The sequence below is a fragment of the Notamacropus eugenii genome, chromosome 3 (assembly GCF_028372415.1).
Source record: "Notamacropus eugenii isolate mMacEug1 chromosome 3, mMacEug1.pri_v2, whole genome shotgun sequence".
NCBI classification, from domain to species: domain Eukaryota; kingdom Metazoa; phylum Chordata; class Mammalia; order Diprotodontia; family Macropodidae; genus Notamacropus; species Notamacropus eugenii.
In genome coordinates, this window is record NC_092874.1 from 297,920,644 (window position 1) to 297,943,471 (window position 22,828).

The 22,828-nt window shown below is 48.6% G+C and overlaps 1 protein-coding gene across 1 annotated transcript; it reads right to left on the minus strand.

Annotated features, from left to right (window-relative positions):
* Positions 1 to 4,698: 4,698 nt before the first annotated feature.
* LOC140532105 (SUN domain-containing protein 2-like) lies at positions 4,699 to 22,828 on the minus strand. Its single transcript, XM_072650650.1, has 17 exons — positions 22,667 to 22,828; positions 21,792 to 21,991; positions 21,101 to 21,235; positions 20,756 to 20,851; positions 20,338 to 20,485; positions 18,840 to 18,926; positions 18,090 to 18,217; positions 9,409 to 9,887; positions 9,177 to 9,254; positions 8,407 to 8,450; positions 7,890 to 8,055; positions 7,354 to 7,575; positions 7,088 to 7,172; positions 6,763 to 6,878; positions 6,444 to 6,611; positions 5,508 to 5,600; positions 4,699 to 5,264 (listed from the first exon to the last, which is right to left on the minus strand). The coding sequence occupies exons 1-17, from the start codon at positions 22,798 to 22,800 to the stop codon at positions 5,151 to 5,153; spliced, it is 2,493 nt and encodes an 830-aa protein (XP_072506751.1). The 5' UTR covers positions 22,801 to 22,828; the 3' UTR covers positions 4,699 to 5,150.

Consider the following 22,828-nt stretch of genomic DNA (forward strand, 5'->3'; position numbering starts at 1 on the left):
GGAAACCTAAGTCACGGTGATACATGTCTCTGAGATGGGTCAACTCCAAGTTTCTGAGAAACACATGCTTTGCCAAGAAACACAAGAAGGAGCTGAAGAAGATGTAAACCAAAAAAACCAAACAATTCCCAAGGTCCAAGCAGAAGCCATGAAGCCACCAAGGCCTTCGAGGTCAAACTTCTTAGGGCTAAGATCCCTGAGGCGAGTGCCCAGCATGCTGGCCACAAGATGGCCACTAAGCATCCAGGCCCTAGGGCTGCCACCAAACGTCCAGGCTTCAGGATCATGAAGCCTGACTCTAAGGCTACAAAGCGCACTGACCTTAAGGTCACCAAGTCTGCCATCAAGGTCACCAAGTCTGATCCCACGGCAGCCAAGTCTGATTCTAAGGACACAGAGCCCAGTGATTCCAAGGCTGGGAAGCCTGCTGAGTCCAAACCCAAAGATGCTGGAGCTAAAATTACTAGTCCCAAGCCTTCAAAAGAGATGTTTCAAAATGAAAGAACTTGTTTAAATCCTAAAACATCATTTTCCCCCAGCCATGGTATGATTCTTCACTACTTTGTACAAATAAAATAAATGGTGAGTCATAAGAAAACAACAGTGCACAGGAGATGAGGCCTGGACTAGGGTAGGGGCAGCATCAGAGAAGAAAGTTCTGTTTTTGAAAGATGCTGCAGAGGTGAGCCTGAGGAGAGATGGTGCCAAGGTGAAATCTGCAAGAGATGTTGAAGGGTGAAATCTGCATGACATATTGGAGAGGTGAAACCGATGAGAGATGCTGTAAAGATGAAATCTGTGAGAGATATTGGAGAGGTGAAATTGATGAGAGGTGCTGCAAAGCTGAAATGGACAAGAGATGTTGGAGAGGTGAAATTGATGACAAATGTTGCAAAGCTGAAATGGACAAGAGATGTTGGAGAGGTAAAACTGATCAGAGATGCTGCAAAGATGAAATCTGAGAGATTTTGAAGGGTGAAATCTGCAAGGGATGTTGGAGAGGTGAAACTGATGAGAGGTGCTGCAAAGCTGAAATCCACAAGAGATGTTGCAGAGGTAAATTGGACAATCTTTGGCAATCCCTTGGACAGAAGTTAGGATTTGAAGATGATGCCAAGGTTAGGAGCCTGGAAGATGGTGGTGCCCTCTACAGTAATAGGGAAGGTAGGAGGGGAAAGAATAGGGGGAAGATGAAGAGTTCTGTTTTGGACATGTTGAGTTGAAAATGTCTACACGACATCCAATTTGTGGCATCAACAAAGCAACGAGAGATGAAAGACTGGAGGTCAGCACAGGGTTTTAGGCAGAATAGGTAGATTTGAGAAATCATGAGCATGGAGAGGGTGATTCAATCCATGGCAGCTGATGAGATCACTGAGTGAAGTAGAATGAAGAGAGAAGAGTAACGGACCCAGGATTGAATCCAGGGTCTTCTTCTCCTTCCCACTCTTTTCTCTCCAGGTTTTCATGAGTCCAACCTCACCTGTTTTTCTTCCTTCATGTTTGACTGCCCTTTCTCAGTCTCCTGGTCGGGATCTTCATCCAGGTCATGCCTGTTAAGAGGCTGGGCTCCCTAGAGCTCTGTAAAATCTCTGCATCTCTGCCTACTGGATTGGACAGGTTACCTTTAGGTAATTGTAGGACCCAGATTAACTTACTTTCCTTTTTAAACTCTTCCCCCCCACCACTCCCCCCTTAAGTTAGAAGCATAGAGGCAAAGGTTTATTAACCTCACTCTCCCTTCTCTCCCATCTCAAGGTGAGCTCCAGCCTATTCTAAATGTCCCTTAGGTAACCCTGATTTTATGTTCTTGCCCCATTTGTGCTTTGTGCCTCAATGAGACATTATGGGCAAGTGACTCTGGACAGAGAATCCTGAACTCTCCCTTCCTGTTCACTGCTTTATATAAGGTGCATGAGTTCATCAAGCAGGTGGGAACTGCTCCATCAAGAAAGCCATTTCCAACCTCAGTTGAACAAGCACTTTTTCAGACTCTGAGCACTATCTCTCCTTTGGTCCACGAAGCAGTTTGTTTTCGTGACAGGAGGGCAGAACTGCACAGGATAAAAATGTGCATTTCCTGCCTATGCTGCCAAGATCCCAGATCCCTTGTAAAATGGTGTCTGATGAGCTGCTAGTCTTTGCTTGGATCAGAGCAATTCTGCAAAGTGCAGTCAGATTTTAGCACAGTCTGAATCTCAGATGACAGGTGGATTTGGAAAGGGTTAACGGGTTACATTGCCCTACCTGTCGAGTGCTGGCTAATGAGCTGATGCCAGCTCCCTGGGAGGTCTCAGGGGAATTGTCCTGATTGCCCCAGGGATCTCCCCTTTTCTCCGTGCTTGTTCAGCATTTTTATCAACGACTTCAGTGAAATAGCACAAGGTGTGCTTGTCCAAATGTGCCAATGCTAGAGCTGGGAGGGAGGGGTGGAGATGTCACATGACTGATAGGATGGAGGAGGTTTCAGCTAGCTAAAATTTAGGATTCTATCCAAATGAAAATATCCAGTGGAGGTAAAAGCAGAGTCCTCAACAAGAATTAGAAAAGAAAAACCAATGAGTGGGGGAGGGTGATGCAGCCATGGCTCCTGTTAAAGGATTTGGGGATTTTAGGGGATAGCAGTGTCTGTGTGAATCACTAGTTAAACTTGATGGTTGGAATGACCAGTGCCTTCCTGAGGGGCATGGAGAGGCCTACGATCTAGGAAGGGGGGGTCAGTAATAGGTCAGCCCAAGTCTGTCCTGAGGAGACCACAGCTAGAGGGCAGTGTTCAGGCCTGAGCATCACAGTGTGGGAAAGAAATGACCAAGGTGAGGTGCATTCAGAGAAGGGTGAACAGAATGATGAAGGGCTCCAAGAACATGGTGTAAGGCCCTTGAGAAGCTGTCAGAGGACCATGAGAACTGTCTTCAGGTGGCACAGGAGATGGAACTCTGCACCTGGAAGCAGGAAGATCCAAGTTCAAATTCTCCCTCAGATACTTACCAGCTGTGTGGCCCTGGACAAGTCATTTCACCTCTGTGCCTACATTTCCTCATCTGCAAAATGGGTCTAGAAATGGTGCCTACCTCACAGGGTTGTTGTGTGGATCAAAGGAGATATTTGTAAAGTGCTCGGCACAGTGGCTGGCACGCAGTAGCCACTCTCTAATGCTACTATTTGAAAAGTGATGTGGAAGGGGGATTAGCGTGTTCTGCTTGACCCAGGATGAAAGAACGAGGAATAGTGGGTGGAAGATGCCCAAAGATAGATTTCAGCCTGATTTCAGGACAAATTTCCCAACAACTTGAGCTGTCTGAAAGTGGAAGAGGACGGCTGGCAGTTTGTGACGTGTTTAACCCTTGCTGGAGGCTGTCAAAGGCATGCTGGTGACCCCTTGTTGAGAAGGCTGTAGAGTATATTCTTTCTTTACACCTGAGTTGAAGTGAATAGCAATGCTCAGATAAAGTGTCTGCTGGGTGGCAGGCCTTGTGCTAGCTATGGGGGAGACCAAGGCAGACACAAAGCTCTTTTCCTTAGAAAGCTGTCCTGCTCCTGAAAGATGGAGCAGGCACACAGAGGAATGTCTGTCTGGATAGGTGTGTGTTTATGTATGGATATGCAGACACACACAAGGAAGTATAAAACATCAATTTGGGCGCACTGAGGGAGGATTAAGACCAGGAGAGGCCTTGGGTGAGCTTTAAAGGAGCAGGCAGAAATGAGAAAGCCTCCTCTGGTTCCCTTACCCAGCTTTGCTTCTCCCAGCCCAGGCCTGGGCTTAGCTCCCTCTCGATGCCCAGGACAATCCCTCCCAGGCCTCACTCAGCAGCAAGGAAGCCACCCTTTAACCAGGGAGTTTCTACCAGAATACCACCTTCTTTTCCCCACTACTCCAAGTTGGCCTCAAGAGCAACAGGTGGACAAGGAGAAGCCACAGATCCCAGAGAAAATTTATATTTGCATAGGCATAAATTAGAATTTGTTGATTAAAAAATCAAAGTAAAGAATTAAACAGTAGCCTTTGTGATGGGGAAGAACTAAGACCCCATCTGTAGGTTCCTACGCAGGGCTGCTCAGACGCCAGCTTCCTGGTAAGCGAACAGAAGCAGAGGGAGCAAACTGGGTTGAGGGCCAGCTAGGGTCAGCCTGCCACTGTCTGCTGGTGACCCCCAAAGCCTGCAGATGAGTGAGTGCCCCTGCTTGCTTCAGGGACCAGTGGCCAGCCCTGTGGTGTGAAGGCCTGCCTTCCCTCCTACAGTAAAAGGCAGGAAGGATGGCAATGTCACTGTGAGGATCCGTGCCTGACAGCCTGCCCCCCACCCCAAGCTGGAGCTGGAGTGAATATCACCCTGGGCCCCAGGGGGAGGAAGCCGGAAATGAAGCCTGTAGCTTTTCTGTCTGATAACAAAGAACAAAGAGATCTATGTATAAATACAAATATCTATCTATATGCATAATACAATCGGCCCGCAGGGCCAAAGAATTTGCCCTTCCCCTCCCATCCCAGCCTTAACTCCAAAAAACTAACCCCAACTCTATCCCAATAAACTTAACACCAGGGAATTGTGGCCAGTCCCAGATACTTCAGATTTCAAAGACTGCCCCCATCATGCCCCATGGTAAAGAGAACTATGCATGCTACCATGGACGGGAGCTTTAGCCACCTGCTGGGGCATGCCCAAGACAGACTGTCTACCAGTCTGCCCTTTGGAACTGCCCAAGTTGTCATGCCCTCAATAAACCAAGTTCTTTGACCTAGACTCTTGGGCAAGGTAAGCTAAGGTGGCCTAAGCTGTGGTTCTGAGTGCTGCTGAGCATAATAAGGCCCTCATGATGTCTTGACTCACACCTTCAACATATCATACATAGCTGTGTATACACCTCCTGAGGGCAGGCAGGGCCTGGTAGGGAGCTGGGCCACCTGACCCTCAAGAGGATGGGGAGTGAAACAAATAGCTGAGCTGGTGATCTCCTCTCCATCAGAGAGGGCAGGGTGGGGCCAAACTGCTCCATGGTGGTAGGCTCCCACCTTGTATCTCTCCCAGAAGCCACAGTGGCCATAAGGGATGAAGTGTGGGAGAGGGCGAGAAAGTGGGATGAAGTGCTTGCTGGGGGAGGGGAGGGGCTGAAGGGGGAAAGAGGGGAAAGGCCCTGGGGGGGAGAGGCTAATTGGCAGGCTTCCCATGGACCCGGAAGCGGTAAATGCAGGTGTACTCAGGGTGACCCCAGTTGCTTAAGATCCGAAGTTCGACCACCTGGTATGGGGCTGTGTCATTGCCCTGTGGGAAGAGGAGACTGGGGTCAGGAAGGCTCGTGATCCCTTGGTGGACATCCTGACCCCAGAGCCCGTCCCCCCCAGGCCTTCTTCAGTGGCTGAATGTTATCCCTCAGGTTGCTATCAGAACCATGGGGTCCTGGCTCAAACTGCAGCTCCTAGCAAAGCCACAGCATCCCCATGGCTGGTGATCTAGCCTTCAAGAGCACCAGCCTCCCTGGGGCACTGTGGGGCCAGCCCTCCATACCTGAAAGTGGAAGGTCTGAATGGACTCCCCAGCATTATCATAGGTAAAGTGCCCGAGGGCCACCCCTTCCGACTGTGAATCTTCATTTAGCCCCTACAGAGAAGGAAAAGCAAAGGGAAGGGATGGATGGATGGATGGATGGATGGATGGATGGATGGATGGATGGATGGGAGGGGGTTAGAGGAAAGGTCATGCTGTTAGGACATGAATCCAGATCAATCCAGGGAGGCAAAGGAAGGGGAGGTTGTGGAGGAGGAGGTGGAAGAGGAGGAGGAAGGGGGTGTAGGGGGGGATACATTGGGGAGAGTAAAGGGGAGAAAGCAAAAGCCACCATGATGTTTCCTTCTTTGGTCCCCTCACCTTCCAGCATCTCTCACTAACTCAGTAGACAGATCCTTTTCCCTCCAAGCCCCTGGCCTCCTTCTCTGCCTCTTCCCCTAAGCTGCTGAATGGCTTGGGACACACAATTTAATTGTAGGTGCCTCAGTTTCTTCATCTATCAGGATTTAGGTCCTGAAGCATCCTGTTCCCCTACACGTTTCTTCTTCTCCTCTGGCTCCACTTTTTTCACCCACATCCTCCTTATGAGGACATTCCAACTCTGCCCTAAGGAGGTGACTGTAGGGAATGGTGCTCATCATCCCCACTCAGCTCCCCCATGGGACACCTGGCCATGGAGGCACCCATGTATAAAGGAGTTGTATAAAAGGACCCTGAGACAGCATTGAAATCTTGACTGCTGTCAGCTGTCCTCTTCTGGCTTCTCTCTAAGAAGAGGGGGAGCAGGGAAAGGGCTGGTTGTGGAGTCCAGAGACCAGCCTCAATATCCCAGCTGTAAAATGGGCACATCCTTCCATTCCTCACCTCACAATGCTGCTGTTAAGAAATGGCTGTCAGGCATACGGGAATGGAGAGCTGCAAGGCTCAGATACTCACCAAGATGACAAAATCCTTGGGGGCGCTAGGGATGTTGCTGATGGGAGACAGGGCTTTGGGTACATGCTCCAAGGTGACAGCACTGAGGTGGATGCGGGCAGATAATCGAACCACAGCAAAGCCCTGGGGGCCCCGGAATGCCCAGCAGTTGCCAGGGTAAACATCTGGCTGTGGGCAGAAGACAAGTCAGGTGACAAGTCAGGTGGGCAGCCAATGGAATAGATTTCCATTGTGTAATCCTCCCACCTTGAGAGCCCAGCCCCCACAGAAGGTGGGAGATGGCAGAGAGCCAAGCTGGGGGCCCTTTGTTCTGTCATACCTGGAGGATGGCTCTTGGGGACTGGAAATAGTACCACAAGGGGATGCCAAACAGACTGAGAAGGGCCGTCTTGGTATCATAGGTCTCTGAGCAGCGGCTACTGATGATGCTGGCCCCTGAAAGAACAAGAGGGAGAGAAGTGAGGTGGGGGCAGCTGAGGGCTGGCAGGACACAGAGGTAGTCCTGAAGATGAGGGGTCACTGCCAGGGCATCAGCCCTTCAACTGCCCCGTCCCATAAGGGGCATCATGAGTTTTTAATTCCTGCTGTCCCTTAATGGGCAACCATCATGTCCCCAGCCCTCTGGCTTTCTACAGGCTACCTACCTGAGGACTCCAGGGCATAATCCACTAGCCCAATGCGGTCTTCACTGTATCTCTTCAGGGCCTCATTCACAATCTGGTGCACATCCTAAAAGACAGGCATGGATGGACTCATGGGCCTAGCTGCCTGCAGAACTGGCCCAGCCCTTTCACCAGAGGGCCACGTGTGCTACCTGCTCTGCCAGGGCTTCCCCTTCCTTCCCTGGAGGCTCCTCTCAGGGCAAACCCATGACCTCCGACAGGCAGACAGGGAATGGGGCAGGCCTCACCTCCTCTGTGACCCCAGTCACTCCTTCCTTGTGAAGGGTCAGCCTCAGGCTGGCAGCAGCTTCACTGGCAGATTTGACCTGCCCTTCTGCCACCTGAGTGAGGATTCTGTGCTCCAGGTCCCGAAGTTGGGCCTGTACCTCCTCCAGCTGAAGAAGCCCAGCCTTAGCGCCCTTGTCTCGAAGAAGGTACTGACTGATCCAGGCTGGGAACTGAGACTCCACCTAGAAACCACCAGAGACCATCCACAAAACAGTAGAGGTAAGGAAGAAAGAGGGCCGGGACAGGGGACCTGGGGAGGGGGTGTCTAGAAAGACTCTGAGAGCTCAGAGCCTATGCATGTCTTCCTGGTGCCAGGGAAGGGACGGTTGTGAACCAAGTGACTGGCATTTTTCAACTGCTTTCAGGTCTACCAAAAAAGATCTCATTGGACCCCAGTGGACACCTTAGAGGGTTGGGTCTCCCTGGGCAGATGCTCAGGCAGCCCACCTTGGAGAGAGGGGCACATGTGGTCTAAGTGGTGGACTGGAGGACTCACATCACTGCGCAGGGCTGCCATCTTCTGTGGCCAAAGGTCTACTTCCTCTGCCACTGCAGCCTGTCTCTGGCTCAGGGCTGCCAGTTCCTGTCTCAGGCCAGCCAGCTGGGCCTCCAGTGGACCCATAGCCTTTAATATGTTTTCCTGGAGGGCTTCTTGGGCCAAACTAGACAGTGACAAAAGGAAAAGGGAAGGGCAGCCACTGGCTAGTGACACAGGATAGAGTCAAGCAGAACCACTATCAAAGGGAAAGAACAGAACCAGAGATCTGGGTGCAAGTCTTCCCTGACATTTACTCCCTGTGTGACCCTGGCCAAGTCATTTCCCTCCCAGGCCTCAGGACCCTCATCTGCTCTCTGAGGTCCTTACCAGCTGGGATTAATCCTATGGACATGCTAACCCAAGTATTCTGGCTCTACTGACACCCCCCCAGAGAATCTCAGTGGTGCTTTCTCTGGTCTAGTTTTCTAGCCTTCCTTCCCTCCTCTTCTCTTTGCCAGTTAGTTTGGGGCCTTACCTCTGCCATTCAGATTTTAGCTGGAGCACCCAGCTTTCCAGCTCCTGTAAGGAAGATGATGGCACAATGAGACTGATGAAAACATCAAACCACACTCTGGGGACTCATTGTCTCCTCTGGGTGGACCCTCTGTCTGCTAAGGAGGATCTGAGTCTCTGCAAACTGTTGGGCTCCAGAAATCTTGACCTTGAGTTTGGGCTAGACCTTTCAAAGACTGGACTCCTCCCTTATCATCCCACCAAGAGGAGGCATCTGACAGAGACCCCAACTCAGCTGAGATTAGGCATGAACCACTTTCCCTAGAGTGGTGAGGTCACTTCTCAGTCCCTGAAAAGAGTTTCAAACTCAGCTGTTGAGTTACAGTCTTCTCATTGACAATCTTATCCCTCCCTAGTCTTCATGCATGGATGTGCTCAGTACAGGAAAGGGGTTCCAGAAAGGAGCTACAGGAGGAGGCTTAGGTTGCTTTAGATCAGTAAGCTCTCTGCTTATCCTTCGGACAAGGGGATCCAGAGTCCTCAGACAGGAGCTCTCAGGGACAATGAGTCAATCGAATATGCTCCCATACAAGTATGGAATCTGGCCAGAAACCTGTAAGCAAGTGTTAGGTCTACTGACAGCAGCACCAACATTTCCAGCTACAAGTGACCTCCCCCAAGACGTCTCTGCCCCCTCTCTCCCCCCCCGCCCCCCTCGCCCCGGCCCCCCCCCCCCCCCGCCCTCCATCCCCTGTGTCTCTGCCTCCAGAACCGTCAGAGCTTCTGGATTACCTGGGATGCCTGAGAAATCTTCTTTAGAACATTATCCAAATCTTGCCGATGTTCTGCCCTGAGGGTGGTGAGTGCTTCCTGGAGACCACAAAAAAGGAGACAGGCGTTCAACAAGACCCAGAGAACTTGGCAGGTCCTGCCAAGCCCAGAGTGCTGCCTCACCTCAAGACCTCTATGCCTTCCACTAGCTGGGCTTGCCGACCTGGTCTTCTTAGCAGAGCGTTCTCCTCACCTGGATGTGGGCAGTGGTGTCCCTACGGAAGTCCTCCTTCAGGGTGGGTTCCCATCGCCTCATCAGGCCCTCCAGGAGAGTTGAAATATCCTCGTGGCTCAGGCTTTTTCCACCTCCATTCCCACTGGCCCCCTGCAGCTCCAGCAACTCCAGCCTGATGGCCTCCTTCTGCCAACGTGCAGAGTATTCAGAAGCCAGAGTTTCCAGCCGCCTTTCTAGGGCATGAACCTTGGACAGGACATGCTGTTCAGCCTTGGGAACAAGGAGGAAAACACACAAAGATGAAAAGTCTCTTAGGAGGAGGAACAAGGAGCACTGGGCATTTGTTAAGCACCCACTGTGTGCCCGAGGTGGGGCTGAGTGCTGAGAACACAAGGACCAAGAAGGAAACCTTTCTTGTGTACGAAGAACTTCCATTTGAATGGAGGAGACAAGGACATTAAAAGCCACCAGGTCGTTTAACTGCTGTCGGCAGATTTCTTCATTTCACACTTACGCTATTTACAAAAACGTAAACATTGCTGGTCTCCTCCTGAGAATGGAAGTTCCTGGTCAATGGGAATGGTTTCATTTTGTGTACCTGTGTCCCCTAGGCCGGGACCCGGCACTGAGGAAGTGCTTAATAAATACATGTGGGTTGACAGGCTGACTGGAAGAAAGAGCACCAGAATGAATTCTCAGCATGGGGGCAGCCATTTGGGTAGGGTCACCGAGTGTGAAAGGAGTACAGAAGACCAATGAGGCTAAGGCTGGAAAGACAGGGTGGGGCTGTTTTCCTCTGGGGGGCAAAGGGGAGGCTCTGCCATTGACTGAGGAGGGAAGTCACTTGGTCTGCTCTGTTCTTAAGGAAAGTTGCTTTGAGAGCAGAGTGCAGAACAGACTGGAGGCAAGGAGGCCACTCAGGACACTGCTGCAGTGAGCCAGGAGAGTGATGAGGGAGGGCCAGGGTCACCAGGGTGGAAATGGCAAAGAAGCTGGGAGAGCTCAGGGCAAAAAGCCAGGTCAGAGACCTCCCCAAGAGGTACAAAGGAGGCTAAGCATGCAGAAGGTCCCCTCCCCACCAACCACACAGCACAGGGGCAGAACCAAGAGAACAGAGGGAGGGTGGGCATTTTTGATGAGCCCAGCCCACCTCCTCTCTAACCATCTAGATAATGTGCCAGACCACATTCTCATGAGGAAAGCCAAGAAAACATCCCTGTGCGTCATTTCTCCAGCCCAGGGAAGCTTAAGAAATAAGAGAGCTGTGGACACTGAGGTGGGGGCTGGCCAGGAGCCCAACATAATGGCAGCCAGGACAGTGGGAAGCATTTCATTGCCCAAGGATGGTAAAAGGGCTAGAACTGAATCCCTGAGCAGGAGCAGATCCCAGGCTATCCTGGGAGCATGAAGGGGGCCAAATGACTCTTCTAGGCTGAGAGGAGCAGTTATGAGTGAGCGAGGCCCTAGCTGAGCACTGATCAAGAAAGGGGTTCTGCAAAGAGGTTCTGGACCTGAGCTCCAGAGCACAGCTGGGGGCTCAATGTTCACTTTTAGTCCTGCAGTGGGATACCTCGGGTAGGAGACCCAGACGCAAGAAGACTCAATAAGTTCGGTCCCTCTGAACCTGCAGAACCTCAAAGTGTGCTAACAATGACTGAGTCCAATAACATTCTACAGAAACTCCAGCACCCGCAAGCCAGAAGACCTAAACCTGAGTCAGGAACTTGCACAACTCAGACAAGAATAGCAGTGAACAGATATCACCACTATGGAAGCACTGAAAGTTTGTGGACTGAACTAAGAAAGCCCAGAGGTGAGCTGAGCCCAATGCCAACATCAAGTTCATAGTCAAGAAATAGGCTGGAAGAATGAGTAAACAAAACTGAACCTGACCACAAAGGGCTACTATGGCTCAAGACAGAAAGACAGAAGAAGCCAATGACTTGAAGATATCTTTAAGCAAATCCTCCAAGAAAAAGGGTAGATTGGATAAGAGTTGAACAAGAATTCCTAGAAGAGTTAAAGAATGAGATAAAAATGAACAAAAAGTGATTTTAAGAGTGGAAGAGGAAAAATTTTTAAAAAGCGGTACAAGAAAGATATGAGAAAAGAATGAATAATTAGTAAAAGAGGCACAAAAATACTGAATTCCTTAAAAATTAGAACTGAGCAAATAGAAGCTAATAACTCTAGGAGACAACAACAAAAAATAAAATCAATTCAAGAGAAAATGTATAGGATCTCATACAAAACTCCAATGACCTAGAAATGGATTGAGGAGAGAGAATTGGAGAGTCATTTGTCTATCCAAAAGCCAGGAACAAAAAAGGAGCTCAACATAATATTTTAAGATATTACAAAGGAAAATGCCCAGATGTGTTAGAATCAGAGGGCAAAGTAGAACTTGAAACCACAAATCATTTCCTGAAAGAAACCCCTACATGAAAACTCCCAGCAACTGTTCTAAATCCAGAACTGCCAGGTCAAGGAGAAAATTCTGCAAATAGCCAGAGAGAAATAATCCAGTACTGTCAGGACACATGAGATTTAGAAGCTTCCACATTAAAGGAGTACAGGGCTTGGGATATCATATTCTGGAGTGGAAAAGATCTAGGATTAGAGCCCACAATAAGATTAAACTACCCAGCAAAACTGTGTATCGTCCTACAGGGGAATAAGGACCCTTCGTGAAATAGAGAACTTTCAAGCATTCCTGATGAAAAGACCAGAACAGAATAGAAAATTTGACATTCAAACACAGAACTCAGGAGAAGAATAATAAGGTGAACATGAGTGAGAAATCACAAGTCACTAAAAAAGGGCAAATTGTTTAGATCCCTTGTGTGGCAAGATGATACATGTAACCACTTCAGAATTTTATGATCACCACGGGTCCTAGAAGCAGTCTAAATAGATAGCGACCTGAATGACTGTATTATGTTGTGAGGATCTCAAAAGAATGGAAGGGTGGAGAAGAGAAATGCACTGGAAGGTTGTGGGGAAGGAGAGAAAGAATGGGGAAAGTTATCTCATAAATGGGGTGCACTAGAAAGAGTTTATACAATGGGAGGGACAGAAGAGGGGAACAGGCAACACGAACCTTATTCTCATCTGAACTGGTTGAAAGAGGGAAGAATACACATACACACACAATGAGATGGAGAGATTCATTTTACGCAAGGAGAAGTAGGAGGAAAAGCGTCTAAGAGAAAGGTGAGGGGGAGGGAAGAATGACGGGATAGATTAAGGGAGGCAAAGGTCAGAAACAAAAGACTACTGAAGAAGGGACAGAGTAAAAAACAAAAGGATGAGTGTAAAAGAATAGCATGGAAAAAAATATACATTTAATGAACACAACTGTGAATGGGAATGGGATGAACTCACTCATAAAATGGAAGAATACAGTTGAATGGATTAGAAACCAGAATCCAACAATATGTTATTTACAAGAAATATGCTTGAAACAGAAAGATACACAAATAGAGGAGTTGGAGAAAAAGAATGGATCTTACAGAATGGATCCTAAAGAATGGATGAGTCAAAGAACAAATCATAGAAATGGTTAACAATTTCATGGTGACAATGACATAACTAAATTTTGGGGATGCAGTCAATGCAGGACTTAGAGGGAAATGTATATTTTCAAATGCTTACATCAATCAAAGAGACAAAGAAACAGATTAAAGAATTAGACATGCAACTAAAATATTTAGAAAACCAACAGATTAATCCCTTCCCAATTAAACACCAAAATTAAAATCTTGAATCGATAGAAAGATGAACGAAATTGAAAGAACAAAACCCCAATGAACTAATAAATAAAACTATAAGCTTTGAGAAAAACAATTAAATAGATAAATCCTTGGCTAATTTAATTTTTACAAAAGAAAACCAAATTATTACATCAGAAAATGAAAACAGTGAATTTACAATCTATGAAGAGAAAATAAAAGTAATTACTAGGAGCTTTGTTGCCCAACTACATGCCAATAATAAAAATGAAAATCTAAATGAAATGAATTTTACAAATATAAATAGTCCTGTTTAACAGAGCCCTTAAATAACCCCATCTTAGAAAAAGGAACGAAACAAGCTATAAATGATCTCTCTAAGAAAAAACCCCAGGACTAAATCAAATTTTTCCAAATGATTAAAAAGTAATCAATTCCAACACTAAATAAACGATTTGAAAAACAGGTAAAGATAGAATCTTATCAAATTCTTTCTATGACAAAAATATAATCTTGATACCCAAACCAAGGAGAGTCACGTCTCCCCAAGAGAGGGAACTATAGATCAATTTCATTAATGAATATTGATGAAAAATATTAAATGCTAAGAAAGGAGATTACAGGAATATATCACAAAGATATATTGTGACACTGTGACCAAGCTGGATTGATACCAAGAAGTTGGGCCTGGGTCAATTATTAGGAAAACTATAAATGTAACTGATTATATCAATAACATAAACAACAAATTTATATGATTTCAACAGGTGCAGACAAAGCTTTTGACAAAATGCCTCATCCCTGTTGAAAAACACTAGAAAGCACAGGAATAAATGGAGTCTTCTTTAAAATAAGTATTATCTAACTAAAACCAAGAGCAAGCATGATATGTAATGGGGATAAGCCTTCCCAGTAAGATCACGGTAAAGGAAGAAAGTCCATTGCCAACCATTGCTATTCAGTGTTGTACCAGTTACAGCAACTGCTAGATATAGCAATAAGGCAGAAAAGAAACTGAAGGGAAAAAACTGCAATGAGGAACCAAAACTATCTCTTTTGGTAGATGATACAATGGTTTACCAAGAGAACCCTAGAGAGTCATCTAAAAAACCAGTTTAAAACAAAACCAGTTCAAACAATTACTTAAAGAAAGTTGGAAGCCCATCAAAACCATCAGCATTTCTATACATTAATCAAGAAAATCCAGCAGGAAGAGATAGAAAGAGAAATTCCATTGAAAATAACTGTATACAATTGTATACTGTATACAACCTGAGAGTTTGCCTGCCAAGACACACACAGGAACTATATGAACACAATTACAAAACATTCTTCATACGTAGAGATCTCAACAGTTGGAGATGTACTCACTCCTCGTGGGTAGGTCAAGCCAGTAGCATAAAAATGATAAAACTACCTAAATTAACTTATTCAGTGCCATACCAATTGAACCACTAAGAAAGTTCTTTGGTAGCAAAGAACTCATTGACAGAGGAGTGGCTTATGGATACAAGGAAATATGACTATGCTGTACGAAGCCACAACTCTGCTTAATTAGAAGACTTACATGAACTGGGGAAAAGTGGAATAAATGAATGAGGAGAACAAGAAAACAAGCACCACAGACAACCATGGAAATGGAAAGAACAGAGATGACACATGAGGATCTTCTTCCCTTCCCGTCCTGGCTAGGGTGGGAAATACTGGCAGGGAACCTGCATCTAATGCTGGGCTCGCCTGCTGTGTTCTGTTGAACTTTTCTTCCCCTTTTTGGTTTATTCTTTTGCTTAAGGGCTGGCTCTGTGGGAGGGCAAAATGGGAAGGATACACTGAGCAAGGTGGGTCACATGAAAGCAAAAGCTAGAGACAAGTCTTCAAAGTCAGTGGGATGTGTGCGTTTGTGTGTGTGTGTGTGTGTGTGTGTGTGTGTGTGTGTGTGTGTGTGTGTGTGTGTGTGTAAAGATGTACCTAATTCAAAATGATTTTCACTAGTAGATCACACAAGCTTTGCAGGGTTTTTCCAAATTCCCTGCTTCTCTTTCTGAGAAGACACACTGGGAAAGGTAGGTTAAGTAAAAACCAATGATATCAAGAAAACTTTTGGAAACACACAACACGATGAGGAGACGTGAAAACGGTTTTCAGACTTTGTGGACATGGACGGGGTTAGAGTTGCTTTGCTTGTCCTGGCAAGGTAGAAGTTGTGGCACATTTCAGAGGCAGGAACAGCTTCCTAACAAGGTGAGTCACTGAGAGGGGAAGGAGCTGCCTCAAGAATTTGGGGGCCTCCACTCTCAGGACTGAGCTGAAGAGGGAGGCTGAGGGCCCTTCCTGATGTTTGCCGTTTCACGGGGCCACTGTTTGTATCCTTTAGTCACCACCCTCTTCTTCTCTTGCGCCAGTGGCCTATTTTCAGATCCAGTGTTGCCTTTGGTTTCTTTGCTTGCCAAGAGCCGCTGGTCTCTGACAGAGGCAGCCTCTAGGATTGCTGGCCTTCTCACTGGAATGTGATGTTTTGGGGCAGCAGTCAAACATCCTTAGGAAACGATGCTATGAGTCAGTGTTCCTTTTGCCGTGCCTGAGTGGTTGACACATCTGAAGAGGAAGGACTGGAGCTGTTGGAGCTGTACGGTATGTTTTTTCCCCTTTTGTCCCCCTTTCTTCTAACTTGCTCGATTTTGACCTTTGTGGGGCCCAGTTACTGATCTGGTCTTTGATGCTGAAATGATTCGTGTAACCAGCATTTCTCATTCCGTGAAGATGGTCCTTTGGTTTCGTTGTGACATCTTTTGGTGCTGATCATGTATCCTGTGCCTGGGGACTTTCTTACTGACAAATAATAGTTGTGTCTTCTTCCCTTGCACGTTGTTTTGTGGACTTAGTACAAGGACAGCCAACAAACACTGATACACTCCCACTAAGTGTAACAGGCTATGCCGAGTGTTGGGGTCACAAGGACAAAATGATCTTCTCAGCTTCCTCCTGGACTTCCTTTGCCCTCTGTTGCCTTATGCTCATTTGGAATAGCAACTATGGGGTTTTTTAGTTGCCTTTAAAAATGTGATGAAATCTAATCCTTGAGGCTGATTTGCCTCCTCCAAATTCTTCTGCCTGTGAGTGATCATTCCACTGATTGTTTTCCCCCCCACATCTGAAAAAAAAACTCCTTGCAGCTGACATGAGAAGTCAGACAAATCAAATTCTGACACTGGCTGTGTCCAAAATCGTGGACCTCATTGTGCATCTGACATCCAGCACCTCATCTGTTGCTGTTTCTAGAGCCATGTCCTTTATCCCACCACTCCATGTCACCCCTCAGATTACACTGGAATAATGTCAACCACTTAGACTGTGGTTGGACTGTGTGAGGACTGAGGGAGACCAAGTACTCTTTGTCCTTCTCTGAGGTCCCCTGACCTCTGTCCACAAACAGAAGGTGGCTGCAGAAGGCAAAGGTTGTTTGGTCTTTTTATCTGCTTCCCAAGTCATCATGACTCCCCAAATCCAATCACCTGGTGGCCAAGCTTCTGGTGGGCAGACACCAGGATCTGCACACAGCCTTCAAGTCTTCCCAGCTTGATCAACTCTGATAGTCTGGGCTGCTACCAATTTCTGGAGACCCCCCCAGAATCACTTCACTGTGTGACAAGGTGTTAGGGAAGGCCTTTTGGGGGAGGCAACTATGATTTCAGTTGAAGGCAGCGGGGGAACGCGGGAGGCTGAGTCTTGAGAGGTTGGCATTGAACTGCCCCAGGTCCCAAAGCTAGCAAGTGGCAAAGCTCAAACTTGAGCCCAGGTTTTCTGACCCTGGCTCCCCAGGGATCTGCATATCCAAGGTGAGAGAGTCTCCTAATGCTGCTTGTGAGTGGCCCTGGTGCAAAGATTGATGAGTTTGGAGATGGAAATCCATGGATAAATCGAGGTTACTAAATGAAGGCTTCATTATAGCCTGGATTTATATTCTCATCTCTTGCCCCACAGCACAGACCATTAAGAAGAGACTGTCACCACTGAGATGAATGACCTATCTTCTGCATGACACACACTTGGCACCCAAACAGCAAAGACAAAGAATTGGAAACTACTGGCTTGCCCCCGAACTGGGCAAGAGCTGAATAAATTATGGTGTAAGGATTGAATACAACCGTGCTCTAAGAAACAATGAAATAGGTGGTATTGAGAGAAACCTGAGAAGACTTTGTATGAACTGGTGCAGAGCAGAGTGAGAAGAACCACAAAGAAGCAACTTTGAAAGACTTTAGAACTCTGATCGATGCAGTGACCAAGTACTTTTCTGGAAAATGACCCAACTTCTGACAGAGAGATGGCCTGAGGAGGCAGAAGGAGACATAGATCTTTTAGACATGGCCAAAAAGGGACTGGTTTGCTTAACTCTGCACATTTGTTACAAGTGGTTTGCTTTTCATTTTTCTGAATGGGTGGGAGAGGGAGAAGGGAAATAAAACAGACTTTTGTTCATTACAAAATGGAAACAAAAGCAGCTTCCTCTGGCTAATCCTGCTTCCCCCTCCTCTGATGCCTCATAGTGCTGCAGAGCTGTTTCAAAGACAGCGCTAGGAGAGGACACCACCTGGAAGATCCTGCCAGGCCAGAACTGTCTTCAAAGATGGTATGGTAATAGTCTGTTTGGCTGCCATAGAAGAAACAGCATAGCCAACTCCCTCTACTGCTTCACTCCCATCTGTCCTGGTAGATCTCCATTGTACCTAGTTGTTTCCTCATGACTCGGGGACTCCTTCAGGGCAGGGACTGTGGGCTTGTTTGTTTGGGTTTGAATTCTTTCTTTGAATTCCCATCCCTTAGCACAGTGCCTGACACACAGTAGGCCACACTTAAGAAATGGTAGTGGACTGAGTGATTCTGGGGTTGATTGGAACAGACTTGGTTGTGAGCAGACTGTCTGCCTGTCCTGCACAAAGTATTCCTGGCACTCACCCAGGCACTCACCTGGAAATATGGGGTGGATTCTCCTGCTTCCCACACCTCCTCTCTCCTGTTGCTGCCCTTTGCTGCCCACCAGGACAGCATAGCAGGGTGGAATGTCTGTAGTCCATAGGGGTAAAAATACCAAGCACCTAGCACATGGGAGGAAAGGCTAATGAAGGCAGAGGCTGAGGCACCAGAAGGGAAACATGTCCAGGATGAGGACCTACACCTGGACTGTGTCTGGCAGTGTCACATCCACATGGGCTCAGACCCTGGCCCAAGGAAGGTGCATGCATTATGGGCCCCATGATCTGGAAGGCAAGACCCTTCAGGAAAGGCATCTCTCATGATCCTTTCAGGAGTCATTACACACTTTTGGATTATGAGAAAAATGAGGGACAAGAAGCAGCTGGGGAGAGGACATGGAGAAGTCCTGCCTCCTGGTCCCAAGCCTGGTCCACATACAGCCCTATCTCTTCTGGAGGATCAGAGTGCTTTCAGGAGATGCCAGCTGAATAGAGGTCCTGGTAACTGACAGCTTGTAGTGTCACCATTCCCAAGCTGGGCTTCATCTCATAGTAGGGGGTAAGTGATGTCATGGTTCCTGAACAGAGTACAGCTCTTTTGGGACCATCCAGGGAGGACCACCCTGTCCATTCTCCCCAGTGAGAAGGGGCAAAGGCCTCCAGAGCTGGCATTGGCTGTGTCCTGCCCAGCTAACCCATTCATTGTGGACTCAGCTCTTCTACCAGTTCCCCCACCCTCAAGTACCTTGACAGTGACCACAGAGGGGGCAGATCAAACACCCATGTAAAGCCAGCACTGTCATAGTAGGCATGCAGCATGAGTCTGGGAGGCCTGCATACAGAAGATGCACAAGAAAGGCTTGTGGGATTGGATCAAGAGGAGGAGACACAGGCCGTCTATCCCATTTCAGGCACAAGAACTTTCCCATACAAGGCCTGGGTCCCTTTTCCCCTAAAGGCTAAAGGCTCCCCTTCAAAGCTCTGTCTTCCAGACTTGCGTTCAGCAGCCCTGCCCCCAAGCCCTTGTCTGTCTGGGCTGGCAGGGTGCCCTGGGGACTCAGCAAGGCTCACCGTAAGCCAGCGAAGCCAGAAGCAACAGCATCAAGAGAAGTAGAAACAACTTCTTCAGAGTTCAAAAGCTCCTGGATTTCATGGGGATGAAGGAGGAGACATTAGTGCCTGGTCTTCCCCACCAGATTCCTGTGCGACCCTCCCTGAGCTGCTGAGGAAACCAACAAAGGGTGTGCCCCCACCCTGGGACAGCTACGATGGGGAGCTCTGGGCTTTTATGGACAGCCCTCGAGGTCAAGTGGAAGGAGAAAATTTGACCTTGGTCAAATGTGTGAATGTTGTTATGAAAGGTGACAGGGCTGGTGGAAGGCATCTCCCTCCCAGGGCTCTCAGGAATGTGCTTATATGCTAGTGAATTGGGCAGGCTTCTTTTGGCTAAATCATTTCAGTGCTTGTCAAATTGGGACTTGGAAGGAGTAAGCCCTGACAAGGTTGGCTAGTCTCCCTGGGCCTAGCCTGTGGCCCCAAGAATCCAGAGCTAGATAGGGAACCTGCAGCCTGGAGATCACATGTGGCACTTGAGGTCCTCAAGGGTGGCCCTTTGACTGAATCTAGACTTCCAAGAACAAATCTCCTTAAGAAAAGGATTTGTTCTGTAAAACTTGGCCTCAGTCCAAAGGTTGCACCCCAGGACCTAGAAGGCTACATGTGGCCTGGAGAGCGCAGGTTCCCTACCCCTGCTCTACAGGCTCCTGGACACAGCCCTGGAGGCTGCCTGGAAACCTGGACATGACCCCCCACAGAGAAACTGTAAGGATGGCCTGGCTACCCGAAGGACTGGGAAGAGACTACAACCCCTGGGAGCTCAGGACTTTCCAACTGGCCAAGGTGAAGCCACCAGAGTCAGTGGAGATGAGAGGCAGGAACTACTGAGGGGACAGCTCCTCCAAGATACTCAGGAATAGAGCAGCACCTGTGCTCATGGGGATTGGCATGTGCTGGGGAAGGGTTAACAAGCAGTTCTGAAGGAGGTGAAGGCACACACAACTTGTCCTATCTTCTTCTTCAGTCTAGATAGCCAGAGGAGCCCTGACTGGTAGCTGACACTCAGGAGCAGGTTCAAGCTGGTTCCAGCTGATTCCAGCACACCCCTGACCCTGACCTGACCTTCTGTCATAAGATTCATGGCACAAAAGTCTCAAAAGCTGAACTGAGCTCAAGGGTGGTGAAGCTTTTTCAAGCATGGGTTCTTTGGTTCTGGCAGAGCCCAGGGAAGCCTCACTGACCTGGTTAAGACAAAGATGTCCAGCAGGGAGGCAGCTGTGGTCAGGCGGTACCAGGTAGTGCCCAGCCACCAGTAGAACAGGCCAAAGAGCCAACCTGTAAAAGTCCCAGCAGAGGGGTTCAAAGGCTTCGCCCTCCTATCCCAGAGTTAGCTTGCTCCCAGCCTGCTCACTCTGCAGCTGCTCCTTGAATCTCCCAAGGCTCTCTAGCTGTGCCTGGGGATCCTGCCATAAAAGCCTGTCTCCACACACTGTCCTAGGGTTAGCACCCAGGCCTGGTGTGCCCCAGCGTAGGAATGAGGAAGCTCTTATGGGCCCACAGCAGGGACTGCCCTGGGCAGTGTGCCCACCCACTCCCAGAACCCACCTGGGAAAGTGATGGCCACCCACAAGAAAGCGCCAACTTGGGAGGCAGCATTCCTTAAGGAGGATGCTGAGCCAGGCTGGTCCATAAGTGTGTGCCCTGCAGGAAAGTGAAGACATGAGGAGCCACCCAGAAGGAGACACAAGTGGGCCTCAGGCATCCCCATTACCATGCTGAGGCTTGGGCCCTCCCAACCTCCAAACCCCCACCTGGAGCCAGACTGCAGAGTTCTCTATCCTTTTATCTGAAATCTATGTTCTCCCCATCCCCCCTGGATGGGGCACCCTTCAAAGTACACGGGGCAGCGTCCAGGGGATGGAGTTCCAGTAGGCAGGAAGTGCTGCCTACCTGCAGAGTCATCCTCCGAGGAGTATCCTGAGGAAGATCCATAGATATCATAGGTGACTTTGCCCTCATTCAGTCCATTGATCTTGCTGTTCTCAGCACCTCCCAGGCCTCTCCTCCTCCTCACCAAGTCCCCACCTGCACAGAGCATGGAGGTGCCTGATAAGCAGGGAGCTTCAGGCTTCCAGCAACAGCAGCTGCCAGAGGTGGAACACCTGGCAGAACTTTTCAGAATTCAGACTTCCCACCCCTTTGGGGGTCTGAACTCATAAGCCCCCCCCATGTGGTTTAGGGCAGGAATGGAGTTCTGCACAAGGGCAAAATCTGGCCCCCTTCCTATTTCTGTATGAGGTAAGAACACTTTTTATGTTTTTAAGTGTAATAGAACTTTACTGAAACATGTAAAGATGATTTTTAGCTCATTGGCTGCACAAAACCAGGTGGCCTTCTGCCTTAGGAGGCACGGTTATTGTCACCCAGATCTGGAAAAGTGCCATCTGTGGGACTGAGGGGCTTCAGGAGAATGGAAGGATCTCCCACCTGGGAGGATCCAGGGAGATGAGCCAACCTGGAGGAGTAAGGTAACTCCCAACAGACACTAGCCTCCTTAGGAATCTTTAGAAGACAGGGAGGAGCTTCTTTCCTTCTCCCCAGCCCAAGCCCTCGGGTTTGTCAAGCTCTGGCCAGAGCTCACCACGTTCACTCCAGTAGACATCGCTGTCCAGCTGATCTTGTAGGATGGAGCTTTTGTCCACCGAGGTGACCCGGGGGCCCCTGACGTAGGACTCGCTGACCACTGATTCACTGTAGTAGGTAGTGTGAGGATTGGAAGCAGGGCCCAGGTGAGGGGCTGGTGAGAGGCGTTTCACACTGCCAGATTTCCTCTTCAGAGTCCTGGGGGGCGCCAAGCATGGAGCAAAGGAAAGAGGGTGAAGGAGATGAAGCAGGAGAAAAACAGGGGGAGAAAGGCCTGGAGGAGGAAGAGACTTTCAAGGAGCTTCTAGGATGAAAAGAAATGATCCCTAAAGCCCTCTTCTGTTCTTATTCCTTCAACAGATGAATCCTTTATAACACTGGAACAAATCCCCAGCTCCCATGGGCCAGGCAGGGCCTCTTTCCAAATGGAACCACCATGATGAGGTACAAGAGGAGCTAAAGCCACCTGAACCTGTCTCCTCCCCCACAGGTCCATCACCCCCATGGCTTCCTATGCTCTTGCTAGGCCCTGCAGCTCACCCCAGAAACCGTGGGTACTGGGCCACAGGGTGGTTGTTCCCTGCCCAGCTTTAAGCCTCAGTTTCTGGCCCTCTCTATGCTCAAAGTCACCCCTCCCTAGTTCCTGTTCTCAGAGAGTGAAGGCAGCAGCAGCCCAGGTTGGGGTAGAAGGGGAAGAGACGGTGCTGGGGACAGGAAATTCTCGCATTTGTGGGGAAAGAAAGCACTAGAGTGATGTTTCCACCAAAGATGGGGGCAGGAAAGAAAGGTGCACATGGAAGCTGGCCAGGCCCTTGGCTGCCCTGAGTGGTTGTGATCTGGAAGATGACCTAGGGCCGCTGTGGAGTGGCTTACCTTAAGGGACTGTCCTTGAAGGCAGTGTGCTGACCAGCCACCAGGGAACTTCCTCCACTGCTGCTGCTGCTGCTGCCTCCATCATCATCAACATGGTAACGATGGCTCAGGCGCTGACTGCGTCGAGACATCATCAAAATCTCACTCTAGAAGTGCTAGAAA

Coding starts and splice junctions, on each gene's coding strand:
- LOC140532105 (XM_072650650.1), bottom strand. CDS start 22,800: ATGATGTCTCGACGCAGTCAGCGCCTGAGCCATCGTTACCATGTTGAT. Junction 18,218..18,839: donor CCTCTGTGGTCACTGTCAAG/GTACTTGAGGGT, acceptor CCCATGTGCTAG/GTGCTTGGTATTTTTACCCC. Junction 6,879..7,087: donor TTATGCCCTGGAGTCCTCAG/GTAGGTAGCCTG, acceptor TTGTTCTTTCAG/GGGCCAGCATCATCAGTAGC.